The sequence below is a fragment of the Sarcophilus harrisii genome, chromosome 1 (assembly GCF_902635505.1).
Source record: "Sarcophilus harrisii chromosome 1, mSarHar1.11, whole genome shotgun sequence".
Classification (NCBI taxonomy): domain Eukaryota; kingdom Metazoa; phylum Chordata; class Mammalia; order Dasyuromorphia; family Dasyuridae; genus Sarcophilus; species Sarcophilus harrisii.
The window spans coordinates 488,482,588-488,506,540 of NC_045426.1; the positions used below are offsets into that span (position 1 = coordinate 488,482,588).

At 36.6% G+C, this 23,953-nt stretch overlaps 1 protein-coding gene across 3 annotated transcripts in view; it reads left to right on the forward strand.

Annotated features, from left to right (window-relative positions):
* The first annotated feature begins 2,795 nt into the window (after positions 1–2,795).
* SS18 (SS18 subunit of BAF chromatin remodeling complex) overlaps positions 2,796–23,953 on the forward strand; it is a 95,975-nt gene continuing 74,817 nt past the window's right edge. For all 3 annotated transcript variants that reach the window (XM_031946497.1, XM_031946498.1, XM_031946499.1), the window contains exons 1-3: positions 2,796–2,951; positions 10,483–10,559; positions 23,619–23,703. In XM_031946497.1, the coding sequence (XP_031802357.1) occupies positions 2,883–2,951; positions 10,483–10,559; positions 23,619–23,703 (231 nt within the window). In that variant the 5' untranslated portion in view covers positions 2,796–2,882. The remainder of the gene's footprint in view (positions 2,952–10,482; positions 10,560–23,618; positions 23,704–23,953) is intronic.

The following is a 23,953-nucleotide window of genomic DNA, read 5'->3' on the forward strand; positions in this document are numbered from 1 at the left end:
GCTATTCCCAGTTCCTAGCGCAGTGCACATAGCGCTTGATAACTGATTTTTTGATTGCTAGAGAGGCAATCCCAAAGCTGCCGCTACCCAAGAACTTCTTTTTTTTTTAGCAAGATAACTCTTAAAGAATTTAGCATTGTTCAGAAAATGGGTCCCAAATTCTTAAATTTGAGTTGCTACAGAGGTACCTCTGAGATTTCTCAGAAACATTTTTTTTTTTTTTTTTTTTTTTTTATTTAATAGCCTTTAATTTACAGGATATATACATGGGTAATTTACAATTAAAATTGCCAAACCTTTGTTCCACCTCTTACCCCCCCACCCCTCCCCTAAATGGCAGGATGACCAGTAGATTTAAATATATTAAAATATAACAGATAACATTGATAATGACCAAAAATTATTTTGCTGTACAAAAAGAATCAGACTTGAATTATTGTACAATTAGCTTGGAAGGAAATCAAGATGCAGGTGTGTTAAAATAGGGACTGGGAATTCAATGTGGTTTTTAGTTTCTCCCAGAGTTCTTTTTCTGGGTATAGTTAGTTCAGTTATTACTGCCCATTAGAAATGATTTGGTTGATCTTGTTGCTGAGGATGGCCTGACCATCAGGACTAGTCATCATCTAGTATTGTTGTTGAAGTATATAATGATCTCCTGGTCCTGCTCATTTCACTCAGCATCAGTTCCTCTCAGAAACATTTTCTATGCTAGATTTTTAATTGGAGTCTAAGAAATTTTCCCCTTTGTGATGTTCTTTACCAGTAACTTTTTTATTTTTTAATTTAATAGCCTTTTATTTTCTTATTTTTTTGTCTCACTTTTGTTTTTATTTTGTTTCTTAAAAGTTTCTTTTTTTTTATTTATTTAATAGCCTTTTATTTACAGATTATATGCATGGATAACTTTACAGCGTTAACAATTGCCAAACCTCTTGTTCCAATTTTTCACCTCTTACCCCCCCACCCCCTCCCCTAGATGGCAGGATGACCAGTAGATGTTAAATATATTAAAATATAAATTAGATACACAATAAGTATACATGACCAGACCGTTATTTTGCTGTACAAAAAGAATCAGACTCTGAAATATTGTACAATTAGCTTGTGAAGGAAATAAAAAATGCAGGTGTGCATAAATATAGGGATTGGGAATTCAATGTAATGGTTCTTAGTCATCTCCCAGAGTTCTTTCTCAGGTAATAGCCTTTTATTTACAGGTTATATGTATTTACCAGTAACTCTTATCCAAGTTCAATGGGAGGCCGCAAACGCCCAGGAGAAAACTGGGTACCTGGGACTTTTATTTACTAGTCCCAAACTCTTGGGCAAGTCACTTGAGCCTCAGTTTCCACATCTTTTAAATTAGAATAATATTTGTGCTAATTCTGTAACAAGTTGCTCTAAAATACTTCCTAAAACCTAGTCTTTAAAAATGCAAACTTCACGTATTCTGGATTAACAATCACCGAGCTAACCAACATTGATGTCAGTCAGCTACCATTTATTAAAGACTAACAGGGATTTCAAAAAAGCAAATACCGGACTCCGTAAGCAACTAATGCTATTATTTTCCGTATTTAGACAAGGTTTTGCTGCTTTTGCCTACAACTGAAGGAACAATGTGAATTGCTTAAAACGGCATGATTTACACTTTTAAAACATTATTTATTTAATTTAAAACATTATTATGATTATAATTAATAAATAATTATATATAATAAATGAATATATAATTATTATAATCGCGGTGGACTTGCTTGTATAGCAGGTTAAGGTTTTTCCAAAGAGAACGGTTCAGTCAACTTTGTCCTGCCATTTCTCCCCGAGTTTGGGCAGCTAACTTTGCTCCTCCAATTTTGTGATTTGGAGCCAAAGAAAAGCGATCTGATTTTAAACACCGAGTCTAAGCTAGGAGGGGTTCCAAGTTTCCCTCCAGAAGAGTCTCCCTCAGGGATTCCTCCACGGGGCTTCCGCGCAGCGTGGGACCAACGCCTACCGCGTTTCGGGGCCATTGGGTACCCGAGGCTCCGCTCCCCCTCCCCCGCCCCGCCAGGCCGGCTTTGTGCACAAGATGCACCCAGACCCGCGGCGGGGACGTCTTTTTCACGCTTTGCTGGTTACTTTCGGGCCACAAACGCTCTTCCCTCCTTCCTGCTCCCCACTTTCCCTTCGCTCGGTTCGGCAGATGCCTTCCGAGTTTGTGGAAACTCCCGTCGCGCGCCCGCCACCCCCAGTGCTTTTCCCGCCCTGCTCAGCAGGGCAGGGAAACTAGGACACAACTTGTAAACCCGAGAGGAGGTGGGTGGGTTTGAATCTGGAAATTAATTAAATTAATTAAATCATCAATTGTCAGACACGCGGCAGAGGGAAGCGGCTAGAAAGGATGCTCCGGCCGATGCGAGAAGAGGATGGCGCGGGGGTGGGAGGGGCGGGTCGCTTTCGGCCTCTTTCATTTCCTGTGACAGGGGCAGCTTCGACCTCCCCCCGGCTCTAAATAGGCGCCCGACCATTTCCTGAATCGCTGGAGCGTAGGGAGGGCAATAGCAGGACTGTACCATTATGACTTGGTGTGTGTGTGGGGGAGCGCGGGGGAAGGAGGACCGCTCCGGGGAGTCTCGATGACGACGAGATTACGAAGCGCAGCCTTATCCCCACCTAGAGTTGCTCTGGGAGTGGGAGTGGGCGGGTTCGTCTGGAGAGTGAGAGAAGGGCCCTGGCTGGTCGCAATTTGCTGCGGCGCTCCCGCCCCAACGCGGTACCTCCCCCCTCGTTGTCTCCTGGTGGTTCCACCCGAGAGGCAGGCTTCTCTCCCCCAGTTTTCTCTTCACCCCGGGGCGCCCGGGACTTGCTGGATTCGGTGACGGCTGCGAGAGGCCGATATGTCGGTGGCATTCGCAGCTCCGAGGCAGCGGGGCAAGGGAGAAATCACCCCCGCGGCTATTCAGAAGGTAGAGCTGCACTGCGGGGAGTCGGGCTGGAGGGGAAAGGGAAAAGGCACCCTTCTCCCCCGGGTGGGGGCGGGCCTGACTGGGAAGCGGCTGTGTTTGTGCGCGCGCGCGGGGCGAGGGGGAAAACAGAGCCGCGGGCTGGGGCCTAGCGGGTGCTGGAAGGGGAGGAGGCAACACCTCTTCCTGCGTCGGACTTTCTTCCGCGCTCTCAGTTACTTTACTAACACGCACAAAACCCCGTGAAGAGCTGCCTGATCTCTCTGGGGATGGGGCGGCGGCTGGTTTGTGAGGGAGCCGCGGGGAGGGGGGGAGGCGGCGGGCACGCGATCCCCGGGCTGCCGAAGGGCAGCTCGAGGCGGAGGGGTGGGCTGCGGGTGTGTGTGGGGGTGTGGGCAAGTCTCTCGGGAGTTCGTGGCCCTCGCGCCCCCCACATGTCGCTTCTGGAGTTACTTTTGTGACGCCCCGCCCCCTCCCCGTCGCGCAGGCTCCGTGCGGCGCAGGCTCTGTGCGGCGCGGGCGCGCGGAGGGGGGTGGGGAGCGGGGGAGCGGGGGAACGGGGGAGCGCCTCCCGCTTCCCCTCCGTCTTCTCCGCCCCGGGGTCCTGGAGCCCCCGGGAGCTGCGAGAGCGAGGGACCAGTATCCCGGGCGGGGAGCGGGACGGAGGGTCCCTTCTCGCCCCCCTTTCCTCTCCCATCCGCTTGTGGGGGTGAATGGTGGCTGCCGTGGGGTCCGGGATCTGCAGGTCTCGCACCCTCACGTTGTCCTCGCTCCCTCATTGGCCTTGAAGAGCGAGCAGCAGCATCCGCACCCTGGGGAGCGTAGTTTTGGAACTTCTAAAAACTTAAAGTTCCTAAGTGATTCTTGTTGCTGGTCAGACCTTCCGCGATTTTTTTCCTTCTCTTTTTTTAAGTTAAAAAGGCAGCTCCAGACGTCCCCAAGTCACTGCCACGGCAGAATTGGTTTCTCAATAAATATTGTTGACATATGTTAACTGCCTTAAAAACAAACATCAAATTAATGTTCCTTTATGGGTTTAAAGTTACCTTGGTTTTTATTTTTTTGAATTTCACGCCTGCGCAGTGATCATGTAACTTTTATATTTTAGAACATAATTAGGGAGATTTTAGATTTGAATATAACAAATATACAAGCATTTGGAGTGGGTGAACTCTGCTGTGGATCCTGGCTGGGCCACTTTTTATAACTTTGTCAGGTCACTAAATCTTTTGGAGCTTTAGGTTCCTCGTCTGTTTAAAAACAAAAGCGAACCACATTTTTAAAAACATGTTACATTTTAAAATAGGTTTTAAATTTTTCAGAGCCCTTCGTATGCATTATATCTTAATTCTACAAAAATCCTGTTAAGTGTAGGTCTTGTTATCTTTATTTTTGCCAATAGGTGAGTAAATTGACATTTAGAGAAGTTTAGAGAGTCACCAGGCAGTAAATGTTAAGAGTTAGCATGAGCCCAACTTTTTCTTATTGTGAGTCAAGCATTCTTACCTCTTTTCTAATTCCTTTTGTTCTTACTTTCTTACTCTGTACTTCTTACTTAGTAAGTACTTATAAGTACTTACTAAGTACTTCTTACTTTCCCCTCCTCCTGTCCCTCCTGGTTCCTAGGATTTGTAGTCATTATAGTGAGCATATTTATTAAGCATCCACTATGAACTGGACATGTTAAATACACATAAATACAAAGAAAGGTAAAAAGACAGTCTCTGCTCTTAAGGAGCTCATAGTCTACTGAAGGAGACAACATGCAAACCACTATAGTGGAAAATAATCAACAAAAGGAAGGCAATAAAATTAAGGGGGAATCAGGAAAAACTTTCTATAGAAAGTGGAATGTTAGCTGAAAACTAGAATTTTAGAAAGCTGATCTAGTTCGACCACACACGTTCACCTCAATTAAAAAAAGAAAACAAAATGGGTTGATACACTTAGAGCAGAATGTAACTTTACTACCTGGTTGGTACCTGGTTTACTGCCTAGTTCCTAATACAACCTTCTAATTTTTAAGATGAATAAATTAAGACCCTGAAAAGTGAATTTCCTTAACCATATTCTTTGTTCTGGTTCAGTTACATCTGACTCTGTGATCCTTGTGACTCTTTGTGAGGTTTCCTTGAGAAAAATACTGGTGTGGTTTGCCATATTTTTCTCCATTTTATAGGTAAGGAAACTGAGGCAGACAAGATTAAGTGATTTGCTTTAAGGTCGTACAGCAAGTAAATGAGGCCAGTTTTCCTGACTCACTGAGCACTATCTACTGTGCCATCTGGCTGGTAGGAAAGGCAGATCTGAGAAAAAGCTGAGTCTGTGGGAAGTGAGTAGCTTACCCAAGTTCATTCAGGTTTTATATAATGTAAATGGGGTCAGGATATTGATAAAATCTAAAGACAGGATAACCTGACCCTTGAAAAGAGATGGTAGACTCCATTTCTACTGCCTACAGAATGTAAGCAGATGGGTTTAAACTCTGTGAAATATTTATGATATAAATAATAAAGATAAAAGGTATTGTTTAATTCTTAGAGGTAGGTTGAATTCAAGGTTTGCCTCTGACAAAAAATAGGTGGATAACTGTGAGAAAGTCCCTTACCCTCTCAGTTTCCTTAGGTAACCAAGAGTATAAATAATAATCCTATACCACATTAGACTTCCCTCCCACACCTCAATAAATAAAGATAAAAACAGTGAAAATTGTTAAGTTCTGGAGTGCATGACTAAGGTATTCTCAATCTCCATCATTTGGAGTCTTTAAAAAGAGCCTAGAGTTTTCCATCTTCCAGAGATCATATAGATATGGCTCTTTTTAAAGGCAGGTAGTGTTCTAAATTATTTCTTGAGTTTTTTAAAAATCTCAATACAAATGATTTAACCTGCATTGAGCAGCCTTCTGTTAGCAAACACTTAACAATCTAGTAGAGCTAAATGTTAAATCTTTGCCACCATTTTAACCACCACCTGTTAGACCATGATAAAATCAACCCAGGACCTTGAACCCCCAAACTGCAGGAATAATAGGGTCTTTCAGAACACCAGCCTACTCCCCATAGTCATTGAAGGGAACATTCCATTTGAAAAAGGGATCTGCCTTCCTTATTAATAACACCACCAATCCCTGACCAACTATCATGATTGGATAGATTTTGGGATGGCAGTGACCCTCAGTTTAATCCAATAAACATTAAGTGCTTATTATATGCAGGGCACTGTTAAGCACTGGGTTTATAATTAAAAAAAAAAGTCTCAAGTTTAAAATCTAATGGGAGGAGACAATATACAAAAGGGAAATAGGAGAGTGGGGGTGCAGCAAAAGCCAGGGGATATCTGATGTTGGGGCAACTTGTGTGGAATTGAAACGAGGCAGATAGAAGATGCAGAATGGAGTGAATCAAAAAGTCCCAATTTCTGTGCTTTGGAAAGGCAGGCAGGCATTGGGAGAAGTTTGGTACTCTGCCCTCTAGCTCTCCAGTCAGAAGGGAGAGGAGACTAGGGGGAGGTGGTGTTGGTCAGGGCTTGAGTTACTTTGGTGATAATCGGTAAGCTTTGCTTGGGTAAAGATTCTTGTTCTGTTGTGTTGAGGCCAGGCTGAGCAGCAGATGGAGTGGAGCTTAGCCCTCCCTGGTCGTGGGGAGTAATTTGCTAAAGAAATGGGCTGTTTTTGACACTGCCATTACCACCAATGACTAGGTGCCACAAATGAGGCACTGGAACATTTAGGTGATACAGTTGATAAAGCGTGGAATCAGGAATCAGGAAGACCTGAACTCAATTTGAACTTTAGATATTAATTGTGTAACCCTGGGCAAGCCATAAATCTCTGCCTACCTCAGTTTCCTTTTCTGTAAAAATTGGGATAATAATAGCAGCTACTTTTTAGGATTGTTGTGAGAATCAAATGAAATAATATTTATAAAGTCCTTGGCAAACCTTAAAAGCTTTATATAAATGACAACTCTTATCAATGATCTTGCTTCAAGCCTAGTTTTCTTGGGCATCTTTCAGGGGACAACTACTTTGGCAGTTGGGCTAGCTGTCCTTGCCATCTATCATTACAGCAGTAAGACATTCTAAAGGTGGGATCAGAGGCAGCATGTGCCAAGCAGGTCGAATTACTTATGCCACTGACCACCTATTTTATCACTTCTCCTCAGACTTGGAGGGAGAAAGCCTAGCACTCTGAATTTAAGACCCCTGGAATTAGCAGTGCTCCCAGACACCAGCCTTATTCCCCAGTTACTGTTATTGTTCAGTTTGTTTCTTACTGTTACCCCATTTGGGATTTTCTTGGTAAAGATACTTAAGTGAAGTTTGCCATTTTCTTCTCCAACTCATTTTACAGATGAGGAAATTGAGGCAAACAGGGTTAAGAAGAGACTTGCACAGATCACACAGCAAATTTCTGAGGCAAGATTTTAACTCATTAAAAAAGTCTTACTGATTTCCAAGCCCAGTGCTTTATCCATTGGGTGGGGGAATAATCGCTGAGGAGAAGGCTCTGACCTTACTCGACATTACCAATATCAGCTACTCATTACTGAATGCTTTTGAAACAGGTAAGCCCAAGAGTGCAGCTTTTATCACAGGCCCAGGAGCTATCATTTTGGGATTTGACCCCTATGGAAATGAGACCTGGAATTGCCTCCATAGGTGCTGAAGCCAATACTTCAGTAATCACAGATACTGAGACCCAGATAAAGTTATCAATCCCACTGTTGTTAGGTTCTGTTAAGTGGTTCAACATCACACAAAATATCAATGGAACCGGCGATAAAAAAGATGCTGCAGTCTTTAAGAATCACTGGGCTTTTCCGTTGGACTTGGAAGCAGAACCCTCTTGTGTGTCTTGTTTCCACCATTAGAATATGGTCTCTTTGACAGCAGGAATGGTCTCCCATTTTGTATTTATATCTTAGTGGTTTGTACAAATTTAGGTGTTTATTCTTTCATTTCTTACGACATGTACCCAAATTTTAGAATGCGATAAGTGATAAAGAAAATTGTAAGAGAATTTAAAAGAAGATTGGTTAAAAGGAGTTTTTTAATTGAATCTTGATAGGTAGAGCAGGATTTCATAATTAAGAGTTTATTAGGATGTAAGTAGTGGTTTGTGTGTTGTGGGAAGATTGTACTGAAAGTTTGCTATGGATTTAGTGATTGAAAAAATATGAGCTAAGACTAGAAAGCCTTATAGAGGCTTGTAGAGAACTTCAAATATTAGATTAGGGAATTTGGACTTTACTTAGTAAGCAGTGTTTGTTGGAATAGTGATCTGAATTGTCCACTAAAATAATAAGTCCTTGATATATAGATTTGAAGATGCTGGAGGCAGGGAAACAGGCTTTTGAGGTATGTGCTAATGATTCCATTTCAGATACATCCTGGAAATCCATCTGTGACTTAATAAATAAATCTGAGTTAATGACTTTAAGGTTTTGAAGTTCATCAAATACTTTAGTGAATAGTATCTCTTTGGAACCTCCCAAAACCACTGTGAGATAAGTTTTAAGTCTGGATGAAGAAAGAGGGTTTTCTATGATCATACAGTTAGTTGATGTCAGAGGTGTGGAGTTCATCCCAAATTTTCCTGCTTAGCATTCTATTTACATTGACAAGCTGCCTATTTAACATTAATGTAATTGATAAATACTTTTTGATATCACTGTTACTTCCCCCTGCTTCTCCAACAATATTCTATATCACTAGTACTTAAATGATTTAATTAATCAGCTTAATGATTAAGTTGAATGTGACTGGTTATATTTATTAAGTTACATTACTTTTAAAGTGTTAAAATCAGGAATGTTTTGTATGGTATTAACTTGCCTGAGAGGAGGTAGTATTGATTTTTTTTTTTATTTTATTTTATTTATTTTTTTGCTGAGGCAATTGGGGTTAAAAAAACACAGCTAGGAAATGTTAAGTGTCTGAGATGAGATTTGAACTCAGATCCTCCTGATGTCAGGGCTGGTGCTCTATCCACTGCGCCATCTAGCTGCCTCAGTAGTATTAATTTTTCATACCTTTTGTTTTAACTGTTTTTTAATGTGTTTACTGTTTTATTGTATCAAGTCTTTAATTCAGTCAGAACATTCCAGAATTAACTTTTACTTAGAGATATAGTTAAATTTAAAAGAAAGGAACTTTCATTATTCCCTTCTAGGCTTTGTGCCATAATTTAGATCTAGTGGAGGAGACAGTGATAACTTAAACTTATCCTATTTCTTTCTCAAATAGTAAAAAGCCACCAGTTAATTAAACAGATGATCATATCGTGTGTTTTTTACAAATCTTTGATAGCAAGGCAATGCTGTATAATGGAAAAGACCATGGTCTTAAAGGCAGAGAGGTTTTTCATTCAAGTCCCTCTTTTGACACTATCTTGTGAACCCTGTGGCCAAGTAGAATATTCAGTTTCTCTGATTTTCCTCATTTGGAAAATGGGGATAAAAATTTCTGTAGTATATCTACTTTGGGACTTCTCACTCTGCTATACAAATAATTGACTTAAAACATATTCTATCATTTGTAGAAACAATAAACCCTCTGGGTGTCAAGTAAATAGAATTTTTAAGCTTTGTTTTTGGTCTGGATCTGTCATTGAAAATGGTGCAAAGTACTTTAGATAAGGGAACCTACATTATCTACTTTGCAGGGTAATTCTGTGGCTTTGTTTTTGGTCCAGATAGTGATTGATTGATACAGGATTGAAATGATACAGGGAATTTCCAGTGAGGAAAACTCCCTTTATCAGTGCAAGTCTGCAGCTGTGCTCCTGTACCTTACCTGCTTAGAGAGTTGGGTCACAGAGAGGTTACATAACTGGCTCAGGCTGGGGCAAAGCTTGAATTAGGTCTTTGTAATAACCACCTGTTGGCCACTAGTAGTACCTCATTGCCTCTTAGTTCGTTAAAAAGATGCAATGAGATTTATATGTAAAGTGCTTTATAAAATTCTCACTTAAAAAGTGTTAGCCTTTGCTAAGTGCTGTGGTGAGATGGAGAGAGCCTGACTTGACTTAGGAAGTTCTGGTTTAAAGTTTAGCCTCTGGAGTACTGACTGGGCACATCACTTTCACAACTTAAGTGTTATAATTACCTCACTAGGAAAAGCTTTCTGTTCTGGGAATTAGAAGTTCATTCAAAAGCAATTATTGTTTGCATAAAAAAATCCATTTTCATAAATTTTATGTAAACATTTTCATTTTAAAACTCTAGTTGAGTACATAATTTAGATAAGAAATTTAATTTCTTTTTTAGAAAGCTACATAAACTATCCTTATTAAACGAGACTAAAAATTAGCAAGATGTTGGAGTAAGAGTACTTAAGAATTTTAAGGTTGCTGTTTCTTCCTTTACATTTTTATATGATGATTTTATGATGATATATGAAGTTTTTTGGGGGTTTTTAATCATGTGTCCTTCACACTCTTTAAAAAAAATTAATGTTGTAGGTTTTTGATCTTATAATACTTTTATCTAATGTTCAAGTTTATGACAAACTTTTTCAAATTTTATTTCAGATGTTGGATGAAAATAACCATCTTATTCAATGTATAATGGATTATCAGAATAAAGGAAAGACTACAGAATGCTCTCAGTAAGATTGATCTGAAATTTTTTTTTTTGGTATATTCCATTTTTGTAAAAAGTGAAATGATGTATTATTTGAGGGATTTAAATATTTTTTTTTAAGATTTCTCACTCTGCTATACAGATAAATACCTTAAAGCATATATTTTATTGTTTATGAAAAATTAGCTCTTTCTGTGTTAGGAGATTGTTACACCCTGATTTATTGCTTAAGGAAACATGGGAAGTTTGTAATGAGTAAGTATATACTTGATTACAGTATATGTGTGTGTGTGTGTGTGTATAGAGATAGATATATATGTATATATATATGTATATATGTATACACACATGTACATGTGTACATGTGTATAAATGAACCAAGCTATTTATCTGTTTTTAAGATGATGACTTAAATATCTTTTCTAAGTTTATGTAATAACTTACGATTTCTGCAATGGAAGAGTAAGAATTGAAATTTTTAAAGGGAATGAAGAACACTTCTTCCCGCAGTGTGTCAGCACAGATTAATGCCTCAGGAAGAGTTTGTTGGTGTGCTGCAACAAACCAGGTTTTTTCAAGACCTCTGGCCTCTGCTCTTTGGAAACCTTTCCTCTCATTTTCCTTATCTCTTCTGGACTTTCTTTTGCCTTCTTATTATAAGATGTATTTTTTTTTTTTTTTTTTTAAACAAAGCCACTTGGCCTGTACCATCAATAGTGGGGATCCAGTAGAAAGAGTATTGAATTTGAATTGAAGTCAGAGGAAATGAGTTTTAATTCTAGTTATTCTTGCCTTTGTGACCTTGGACAACTTCTTGTGGCCTCATTTCCTAATCTGTAAAAGGACAAGGTTAGAATAAGTGATCTTTTAATGTCCTTTTCCACTTCTAAACTTATGATCTTATAATTCCTATATTCAACAATTTGATTATTGGGTAGAGTATCTTCAAGTTCTATGCTATACAAGCCAATTTGGGGATTTATATATCATAGAATGATTAAACTTGGAAAACACTGATCTTTTCAAGTGTAGTTGTTACTATTAATCAGTTTTTTAAAAAGGCTTTAGATTAAAAAAAAGAATTTATATTTCTTAAAGGATAGTATTGCAAAGTAGATATATGCTAGACTAGGAAAGAAAGAATCATAAGTCTGAAGCTAGCTTTTCCTGTATCACATGGATAAAGTGACTTTACTCCTTGGCAGGACTAACCTTTTTACTTATTCAGGTAATCCCATTCTGTCTCTTTGAATAGATTGCTTTTGTCATTTGCACTTTTATTCCCACTTGTTTTGAGTCTCTCCTCTAATAGCTCATTCCCTAAATTACCCGCAAAATATGCCGGTATCTCCCCTATCCTGAAAAAAACCACACTTGACCTTTCTGTTCCTATGTTTTTTCTGTCCTTTATAATTAAACTACAATATAATTACAATAGCTATCTCCACAGTCTTTTCTCCCATTTAAAAAAAAAATATTTTCCTTTCTTTTATTTAAAATTTAAATAAAAAAAACAGAAAAAGAAAAAAATGGTCATGTTGCATATAAGTAAGGATTCAAAATACATAAATATAAATTTCCTTTTCAAGAAAGCATATATAATAGTAAAACTATTCAGAACTGTCCTCTTTTCTTTGTTTCCTTGTTAGTTTTCTTTTGTTCCCTGCTATACATTTTTTACTTTATTCTTTTTTTCCTTTTTCTTCCCTGCCTTCCCACCTTCCCCACGTGGGTTACAGTTAAGCATAGAAATATTTCTGACTATAGTTCTCTCCTGCCACTCATACGATCTCTAGTACTCTATCCCAGCTAACTCTTCTACTTGGTATATTATAGCCAGCTTTTACTTTTCTCTCTAGCCCAACTATCGCTCCTGTATCTTCTCCCCTACTTTTTCCTTCTTTCTTTATTCCTTTCCCATTAATCTGTGTATTTTATCCCATTCTTGTTAATCTACACAACTTTTCTATACTCTCCCTTATCCTATTCTCTCCCCCTCTTACTTCTTTATAGATTTTGGGAGTTACATGTGTGTGTGTGTGTGTGTGTGTGTGTGTGTGGTGTGTGGTGTGTGTGTATCCTCTTTAACCCATTCCTAATGTGAATAGGATTTCAGAACTACCAGCCCTCTTCTGCCAAAAACTTGTCAGTTTTTGCTCTTACATCTTATTTGTATACCATTATTGCTGTTTTTACTTTTTCCTACATAGTTTGTTTTTTAAAATCATATATTCCACTTTCTTTTATACTACTAAATTATTGATGACAATATTAGACATATAGTTTACATTTCCATGTATTAAACATAAACAGTTTGTCCTTATTGAGTTTCTTGAAAATAGTCTTTGATATTGACTCTTATGTCAAATTTTTGTTTTGTTTTGTTATTTTGAGAGTCACTTGGAATTAAATGACTTGCCTTGCCCAGAGTTGCACAGTCTAGTAACTGTTAAGTGTTAAGGGTCTGAGGTTACATTGGAACTCAGTCTTCTTGACTAAAGGGCTGATGTGCTATTTACTCTCCATCTAGTTGCAACAAAATCCTAAAAATCTGACTGTTCGTTCAAGGGTGTTTTTTAAAAATTCAATATTTTACTTAATTTTGCTGGATGATTTTGGCCACAACCCTAGTTCTTTTGCTTGTTTTAATATATACTATTCTCAGTCGTTTATTATAGTTGCTGATAGGTCTTTGTAGTTCTGACATATATAAGTCTTGTGGTTATTGTGGCTGTTTATAAAATTTTCTCTCTGATCTGAGAATTTGAAAGTTTAACAGTGATGTCCCTTTATGATGTAGGATCTTTTTCAGGTGGTGATCATTGGATTTTTTTTTTTCTTTTTTCTTTTCCCCTCTCTGTCACTTCAAGACAATTTTCTTTAACTATTTCTTTTATTACTGTATTAAGGTTCTTTTTTTGGTCATAACTTTTAAAAAAAAATTTTAATAGCTTTTTATTTACAAGTTATATGCCTGGGTAATTTTACAACATTGACAATTGCCAAATCTTTCATTCCAATTTTTCCTCTCCTTCCCCCCACCCCCTCCCCTAAATGACAGGATGACCGACCAATACATGCTAAGTATGTTAAAGTATGAATTAAATACACAATAAGTATACATGATCAAACCGTTATTTTGCTGTACAAAAAGAATCAGACTTTGAAATATACAATTAGCCTGTGAAGGAAATAAAAAATGCAGGCAAACAAAAATAGAGGGATTGGGAATTCTATGTAATGGTTCTTAATCATCTCCCTAGAGTTCTTTCGCTGGGTATAGCTGGTTCAGTTCATTACTGCTCCATTGGAATTGATTTGGTTCATGTCATTGCTGAAGATGGCCAGGTCCATCAGAATTGATCATCATATAGTATTGTTGTTGAAGTATATAATGATCCTCCTGGTCCTGCTCATTTCACTCAGCATCATTTCATGTAAGTCTCTATAGGCCTTTCTGAAATCATCCTGTTGATTTCTTACAGAACAATAATGTTCCATAGCATTCATATACCACAATTTATTCAGCCATTCTCCACTTGATGGGCATCCACTCAGTTTCTAGTTTCTGGCCATTACAAAGAGGGCTGCCACAAACATTCATGCACATACAGGTCCCTTTCCCTTCTTTAAGATCTCTTTGGGATATAAGCCCAGTAGTAACATTACTGGATGAAAGGGTATGCACAGTTTGATAACTTTTTAAGCATAGTTTCAAATTGCTCTCCAGAATGGTTGGATGCATTCACAATTCCACCAACAATGTATCAGTGTTCCAGTGTGAAGATCGTGTATTTTTAAATCAGCAGGAGTCAGGAATTCAGGTTAGGGGAAAATCGTCTATCTTTATTCTCAGTGAAGAAGGATTGCAAGTGGAAGAGAATCGACGATAGCAATGTGTACAGCTGAGTCAAGAAGCTAGCTAGACTCGCAGCCACACGACCAGCAGCTAGGAGTATGGAATCCAGGCCCAATCTCCCCCAGCTTCTCTTCCTGTGTCTCTCTGCCTCCACCCACCAAAATCGTCATTTCCTCTACAACACATCAGGACTTGCATGGAGAGTGGGCAGGGACCATTCTTTATCCAATCATGTATATTAATAGAGTAATTGGGCTATAGCCCAATTACTATTTAGCCTCATGTATTTGGTACCTCAGTGCATCAACTCAAACCTCAGCCCATTACATTCCAGTTTTCCCACATCCCTCCAACATTCAGCACTATCTTTTCCTGTCGTCCTAGCCAATCTGAGAGGTTTGTAGTGGTATCTCAGTGTTGTCTTAATTTGCATTTCTCTGATTAATAATGACTTGTAGCATCTTTTCATATGGCTAATAATAGTTTCAATTTCTTTGTCTGAGAATTGTCTATTCATATCCTTTGACCATTTATCAATTGGAGAATGGCTTGATTTCTTATAAATTAGAGTCAATTCTCTATATATTTTGGAAATATGGCTAATAATAGTTTCAATTTCTTTGTCTGAGAATTGTCTATTCATATCCTTTGACCATTTATCAATTGGAGAATGGCTTGATTTCTTATAAATTAGAGTCAATTCTCTATATATTTTGGAAATGAGGCCTTTATCAGAACCTTTGATTGTAAAAATGTTTTCCCAGTTTATTGCTTCCCTTCTAATCTTGTCTGCATTAGTTTTGTTTGTACAAAACTTTTCAATTTGATATAATCAAAAATTTCTATTTTGTGATCAATAATGATCTCTAGTTCTTTGGTCATAAATTCCTTCCTCTTCCACAGGTCTGAGAGGTAAACTATCCTATGCTCTTCCAATTTATTTATAATCTCCTTCTTTATGCCTAGGTCATGAACCCATTTTGATCTTATCTTGGTGTACGGTGTTAAGTGTGGGTCAATGCCTAATTTCTGCCATACTAATTTCCAATTTTCCCAGCAATTTTTGTCAGACAGTGAGTTCTTATCCCAAAATCTGGGGTCTTTGGGTTTGTCAGACACTAGTGTATTAAAGTTATTGACTGTTTTGTCCTTTGAACCTAACCTATTCCACTACAACTAATCTATTTCTTAGCCAATACCAAATGGTTTTGGTAACTGCTGCTTTATAATATAATTTTAGACCTGATACAGCTAGGCCACCTTCATTTGATTTTTTTTTTTTTCATTAATTCCCTTGAAATACTTGTTGGTCATAACTTTCAAGTAGTACAATTTTTGTAAAGTTTTCTCAATCTATTCTTCAGATTTGTTGTTTTTCTTATGAGATGTCTCACGTTTCTCTTCTGTGTTTTTCATTCTTTGTTTTATTTTATTATTTCTTGGTCTCATAACTTTATTGGCTTCCCCTTCCTCAATTCTAATATATATAGGAAGTGTTTTATTTTTCCAACATTGATTTTTGTAAGACTGTGTTCCAAATTTCTCTCTCCTTTCCTTTTCACTTCCCTAAGACAGCAAGCAATCTGATATAGGTTAAATATGTGCAATTTTTTTAAAGCATTTTTTTTTGTTTTTGTTATGTTGTGCAAGAAAAATCAGACCAAAAGGGGAAAAAAAACCATGATAAAATTAAAAAAAAAAGAAGCAAAAATACTATGCTTGGATCCACATTTAGTCTTCATAATAGTTTTCTCGCTGGATGTGAATGGCATTTTCCGTTCAAATTGTCAAGAGCCAAGTCCATCATAGTTGATTATTACATACTCTTATTGTTAGTGTGTACAGTGTTTTCTTGGTCCTGCTTTATTCTCAGTGAAGAAGGATCGCAGGTGGAAGAGAATCATTCCAGGCCTCTCTGAAATCATTGTTTCTGATCGTTTCTTATAGAATAATAATATTCCATAACATTCATACACCATAACTTATTCAGCCATTCTCCAATTGATGGGCATTCATTCAGTTTCCAGTTCCTTGCCACAACAAAAAGGACTGCCACAAATGTTTTTGCACATGTAGGTTCTTTCCCCTCTTTTATGATCTCTTTGGGATACAGGCCCAGTAGTGGCAGTGCCTGATTAAAGGGTATGCAGTTTTCGAGCCCTTTGGGCATAGTTCTGAATTGTTCTCTAGAATGGTTGGCTCATTTTACAGCTCTATCAACAATGCATTAGTGTCCTAGTTTTCTCACATCCCCTCCAATATTCATCATTCATCATAAATGACAAATAATATGTCATTTTTGTCAATCTGAGAAGTGTAAAGTGGTACTTCAAAGTTTTCTTAATTTTCATTTCTCTAATCTGCAGTGATTTATAGCATTTATTTCATGTGAGTATAAATGGCTTTAACTTCATCTGAAAATGTTGTGTGACTATCCATTTAAGAATGACTTGTATTCTTATTTGAGTTGGTTGAGTCGGCCTTTTATCAGAAACATTGGCTGTAAAATTTTTTCCTCAGCTTTCTATTTCCTTTCTAATCTTGACTACATTGATTTTGTTTGTGAAAAACATTTTAATTTAATGTAGTCAAAATGATCCATTCCTTCTTTCTCCAAAGATCTTATAGGTAGTTTATTCCTTGCTTTTCTAATTTGCTTATAGCCCTTTATGTCTAAATTATGAACCCAACTCAACCTTGTCTTAGTGTAGGATGTTAGATGTTGGTCTCTGCCTAGTTTCTGTCATACTGTTTTCTAATTTTCCTAGCAATTTTTGTCAGATAGTGAGTTCTTATTCCAGAAGCTGGAGTCTTAGGGTTTATCAAACCCTAGATTACTATAGTCCTGGCCAGAAGCAATCAGCATAGCCTGGTGAGCATAGAAACAGTTCAGTGGGGCAGGGAAACTGCTGGCTAGTTACCAGCATTTACAAGAAGGTGGAGCTCTTAGTTTTAGATATTTCAAGCCATGGGGGAGAACTGAAGGGAGACCCAATATCCCTCCACCCACCCAAGGACTAAGGGGTCGGTGCTGGTTGCTTCTGGCCAGGGTCACTCAGCAGCACAGCTGGGCAGCAGAGATTCCTTTGATCTTCTCTGATTCAGATCCTTAACTCAGTACATTGTTCAGAAGATGAAAGTTAACTGTGGTTGGGACTGAGGCTACCTCCAATTTGAATTTAGCTAACTCTCCACAGCTCAGGTGTTTCAGGGGGAGCTAGCCTGAAGGTGTTTACACTTCATACAATCCAAAATCTCCTTCTGGGGGAGTCTTTCTTCGGATTTTTTCCAGTTCCGGGAGAACCCTTGCTTGTTCTGCCCTCTTCTTTGGTTTTTATTGGTCTGTTCACCCACCCTGAAATACAATTTGGCTTTGTTTGGGAGAAATCTGGAGAGCCTGGAATCTTCTCTCCTACTCTTTTTTACTGTTTATAATCTGACTTCCAATTTTATAATTCCACTGAAACTTTCTTTCAAGTTACCAGTGATCTTTAAATTGCTAAATCCAGTGCCTTTTTTCAGTCTCTATTCTCCTTGATTTCTCTGCGGTTTTTGATATTGTTTATCACTCTTTTCTCCTTGACAATTTAATTCTTTCTGGGTTTTTAGCATACCCCCTCTTTCTTGGTTTTTCTCCTACCTATCTGATTGCTCTTTCTCTCCTTTGCTAGATCCTCCTCTTGCTAATGCTCTCTAACTAGGTGTCTCTCAAGACTCTGTCCTGTTGACTTCACTTGATGATTTCTGTCATCTCCTATGAATTTAATTACCATTTTTATGTTGATGATACTCAAATATACCTTCCTTGCCCTAGTCTCTCTGCTCGCCTCCAGTTTTACATCTTTAGCTGCCTCTCAGACATCTTGAATTGGATTTCCAGTACATAACTTAAACTTATTATGTCAAAACAATATAAAAAAAAATCTTTCCTTCCAATCCTTCCCCATCTTATATTCCCTTTTCCTGTAGAAGACAATGTTTTCCTCCCAGTTCCTCAGGCTTACAAACTAACAGTCACTCTGGACTCCTCACTATCTCTCACTCTCTGTAGACAGGTTGTTCTAAGTTATTGCCAAGGCCTTGTAACATTTCTACAACCCCTTTTCTTCTTCCACCCTGACCCAACTCTAGTACAGGTTCTGGTCACTATGTACCTTGTAAAATAGCCTGTTGGTAGGTCTGCCTGCTTCAGGTCTCTCTCCACTAAAGTCCATTCTCCAGCTACTAACATGACTCCGTAAGATGTAAGTCTGATCATGTCACTCCCTTTACTTAGTAATCACCAGTGACTCCCTGTTGCCTCCAGATGAAATAAAATGTTCTCTTTAGCATCCAAAGCCCTTCATAACCTAGCACCCTCCTTCTTTTCCAGTCTTCTTATACTTTACTTCTTGCCATGGACTCTTTAGTCCAATGTCATTGGCTTTCTGGCTGTTCCACTAAGACTTTCTATCTCTGTACTCTTTAGTCCAATGTCATTGGCTTTCTGGCTGTTCCACTAAGACTTTCCATCTCTGTACTCTGGGTATTTTCTCTGGATGTCCTCCATGCCTTCTTTTACTGCTCTGACCTCCCTGACTTCCTTTAAATGCCAGCTGAAATTCTTACAGGAAGCCTTCTGGAGCCCTCTTAATTCTAGGGGGTTCTCTCTGTTAATTATCTCCTGTTTATCCTGTATATAGCTTGCTTAACAGACATTTGGATGTTTCTCCCATTACACTTCTTAAGACTGTCTTTTGCTTCTTTTTGTATCCCCAGTATTTAACACAGTGCCTGAAAGATGGGTGCTTAAAATTCACTTATTAATTGATGATTAATTGGTGGTTCTTCCTCTCTAGGGTTAATGAAAGAAGAAAAATGAATACAAAGAGAAGGGAAAAATCAAGAAATACAAAAAATCAGCAAATTGTTAAGGCTGTGTATATTTTTCCAACATACTGTATAGTTGAAACCTTTGCTAATATACAGAATACACAAATGTTTGAGGCTCTTACTGTATGAAAAGAACATTGAACTAGAAGTTAAGTTTCTTGTTCTAGTTTTGCTACACTATTTGTGTGGCCTTGGCCAAGTCACTTCTCTTTGAGCCTCTGTTTTCTTAATTTTTAAAGTGGATAGGTTGGATTTGGTAATCCTTGATATCCCTTCTAGAGCAAATAGAATGTGATTCTGTGAATTTTGTGACTCAGGAAAAATCCTGGTGGAAGACTACTATATAGAAAGTTATATCATTTAGGGCTTTCACAGTACAGAAAATTGATATTGAAAATTGTTATTCTAATATCCTTTTGCTCAGTACTTAATGGATCCTATATAAATTGCAGGTGTATAAGGCCTTTTTTTAAAAAACCATAGTTTCATAATTACTACAGCAGCATAAAGCTGCATCTCTGGTAGTTGTATCTGAGAGAGCAGTATTACTTCCATGATTAAATACATTTAGCTCCATGCTACAATTGCCAGTCTCAATTTTTTAGAAATTATGGGTTTTAAAAATCACAATGTATCTTTTCATAGAGGTGTTTTGAAGTTCAAAATATTCTCCACTCAAAATTTACTTTGATGTAGAAGATTTTTTAGAAAAATTAATGGAAAGGTTATCAAAAACACATTTATTTTGCTTTATAAGATCTAAAGCACATTTTTTCCTAATAGCATTTTATTTTTCCAAATAACACGCAAAGATAGTTTTCAACATTCACCTTTGCAAAATCTTGTTCGAAATTTTTTTCCTTCCCTTGCCTCTTGTCCCCTTCCTAAGACAGCATGCAATCCAATATAGGTTAAACACGTGTAGTTCTTCCAAATATATTTCCCTATTTGTCATTAAAACATTTTTCTACAATTCCATATGTAGGTTTATACTTAAAATGAAGGTAGTTTAAGGTATTTTGAAATTAATTTTGTAGCTGTATAAGAAAACTGAGTGATAGTACTTTATCCAAGACAAAGATTTTTATGGAATTATTGAAATCTGAGCTATTTCTAATGCAAGAGATTAATAAATTTATTATTTAAACAAGAAGCTTATGTGTTCTGTTTTTTTTTTTCCTTTTAAGTAGATACATACTTTTAATAGGTGCAAAGGAGATATTTTAAACATTCTTATTGATCTATGATCTCATCATTTGGTAATTTTGATTTGGTAGATTTGAAGATCATTTCCTATTTTCCCATCCAATCTGATTGTTGTCCTTGCTCTCTCAACAGTTTGGGGAAGGAAATGGGATGATGACATTGGGATTTAATGTGACATTGCAAGGATACTTATGGATCACTCTGACTTTATTCTTTCGACATGCCTAACCAATTTTCCTGCCATATAATTCCTTGATGGCATCCTTTATTTCTGTTGTTCGTTATAGTTTCTGCTGATTATATGTTACAGCCTGCTTCATGCTGTCAACATGCATCTTTTTCTTGCTCATCTGATACTTTTCTTTAGAATGTGACAAATGTGTCCAGCTTGTTGACTGGATACCTAGGGAACCAGATTAAAATTAATTGGGAAATGGTAAACAAATTAAAAATATGATACAACATAGATAATTTTAATTTGTATTTTTCTAAGTCAATATGCATTTAGTAGGAATTCATTTTTACTTGTTTGACATCAGTCTCTGAAAAACTTTGAATATAATAGGGTAGTGAAAGGCCTATTTTTGCAAGTTAGCTGCTAATTTAAATTTTAAAACCAAAAAATTAAATAGATTTCAGTTAGTGCTACGTGAGAAACTTAAAATATTGATTAGTGGACTTTAACTTTTTTTTCATCTTCCTATCTGATTTATAGATTAAGAAAAAAAATCATGAGTCTTACTGATTTCTCAATTCTCAAATGATTACCTTGATTTAGAATTAATTCTTTCACATTCATATATTCTAATATAATTAAAAGTTATATTACTACTTTAGTTAACATTTTAATATTTTAGAAAATTTCAGCAGCACTCATTTTGGTTTAAAATCTTTTAGTGATCATTTTTTATATCACCTTCATTTCTGAATGTCACACCTGTGTGTGTGTATACATACACACATATACAAATCCCTCCCCAACTGCAATATATCTCTTTTAACAAAGGATAAAAGGAGTGGAAAGCATCTTAACAAAACTAACTAGCACTTATCCTCTCAGATGATTCATGCACTATTCTACATTCATAATTCTTTATCTCTGTAAAGGGAAGTGAAGTTTCTCATTTCTTTTCTTGAGTCAAACTGTTTTAATTTCATTGTTAAGTTTTGTTTTTTGTCGTTCTTCCTCTTTATATATTATAATTATTCATTTAATACATCTTAGAAGTCTTCATATTCATAATTACTTATGCAGTAGTATTCTATTACATTCATATGTCACTTTGTAAAAAAAAATTTCTTAAGAATTTATAGGTAGCTATTTTTTTTTCTTTTTTTTGGGAATGTGATAGTTGGATCTATGCCTAAGGAAAATTCATTTAGGCGTTTGTATTAAAGGATGAATTAGAGAAGAAAGAACTTGAGACCAATAGGAAATTATTAACTGTAGTTCAAGGGAGAGATGATTAGGACCTAAACTACTTAACAGAGGTTCAGAATCATTGCTCTAGTTTGGTCAAGCAAATTTATCCTTACTTTTGAAGTATTATTCTGACTTCACTGTTGTGGTAATTGTATACATTTTCTTTGCATAGTACATAAGCTATGCAAAACTAAATTGGAAAAGAAAATTAATAAAAATTTGATGAATTGGTTAGATACTGAAATATTGATATTTGCATATAATTCTCTAAATACTAAGAGGTAGTAGGAAAATAAAAACATGGTATGGCATATTTTTAGAAAAGAAAGACTTTATATTTAGTGACAAGGCTTGTAGATTTCTGAATAGGAAAGTCCCTGGTATTTCCATGCCATTTACAAAAAATTGTTAAAATAAAAATGTTAAGTGTGTTATAATGAATGCTTTCTCATATATTGGCAGTAATACTTAATAATGGTGCTTTGTTATTTTAATAACAAAATTAATTGCTCTCATATTTAGAGAATTGTGGTATATTGGAAAGAGAGCTGGTTCTGGCACAGAAAAACCTGGGTTCAGATTCTGCTTCTGATGATTACTTCCTGTGTGACCAACAGCAACATCAGAAGGCATCAGTTTCCTTATCCATAAAATGAATAAATTAAAATATACTGTGTCTGTGGTTTCATCATGCCCTGGATGATGCTCTCCTAAAATTTTTTTTCCTTGTCTTAAAATCCAGCAACTTAATTGTGAATATGGTGAACAAAGAACACAAGGCTATGCATTAGTTTTGGTGTAACTTTTTATCTGATAACTGGTATAGAAGAGATGTACCCTTTTTCTTTAGGAGGGAGGAAGGGACATGTATGTAGCAAAACTAACAACTGAAAGGAACAAGATGTGATAGACTTTAGCAAGGAAAGGATTTTTTTTTTTTTTAAAGCATAGCCTTTATATTGGGGAAGCATATTTAATTTGAATAAAAAAATTTTTTGAATTACTATTAGGTTATTTAAATTTTTTCCCTAATCTTACAGTTGCTTGGTGACTATTTATTGTCTTAACTTTTGAAGTATAATAAAAAAAAGCAAGCTGGGCTATACTTGAATTCACTTTTATACTTTTGTGAGGGATGAGCCAAATGTATCAAATTAATGACATAAGTGAAATTTAAATAGGGAATGCTTAATCAGTAAATGAAATTAATGAGCTTTGAAAAAATTTTTGACACCTTGTATGTAGTATGCATATTTCTTTCTTTCTTCTGTGTTCTGACTGTTTGATATTGCATCTACTGGAATGAGAATAAATTAACAGTGATTCCAATTTGTTTTATTGTGACCATTAAGTTTCAATGAATTTACTGATAATAGAAAGTCTAGATCTTTGGAAGCTTCTTCATTTGTGAGAAGAGAAGATTATGCAATTTTTCTTCCACTTTTTATTGTCTTTATATTTGAGTTGAGTTATGATCTGAAAATGGTAAAGTAAAATTTAAGTTTCATTCAAATCTTTTTGGTTCCTAGGGAAATTATTCATTTCAGTGAAGTAGATAAAATGGTTTTAAGACTTATTTTATATAAAAATTTGAAAAAAAACATTTTGGGGTTGCAATGCTTATTAAGTATTTGAATTGAAACCTTTATATACAATTTCTGACTTGATTATAATACATTGTTCATATATTTTAGCTTTTAATTTTGATATTTATTTTTTAATAGGTATCAACAGATGTTGCACACAAATTTGGTTTATCTTGCTACGATAGCAGACTCCAATCAAAATATGCAGTCTCTTTTACCAGCAGTAAGTATCTCCACTGTGGTTTAAATTAGACAGTATTCACAAATGGTTTTAGTTTCCTTTTGAAACAGCAAATTTGTATCAAAGTTCACATATTAAATTAATGTCTTTCCATCTGAAGTGGAAATCTTGTTTTTGCTAGTGGCCAGATTTAGGTGCTAATCGCATAATTCATTTGAGTGAATTCCTTTTTCTTTTCCTTATCATTTCCCAACTCCTTTTCTGCTCCTAATGTGTAGCATTTCTTTATATT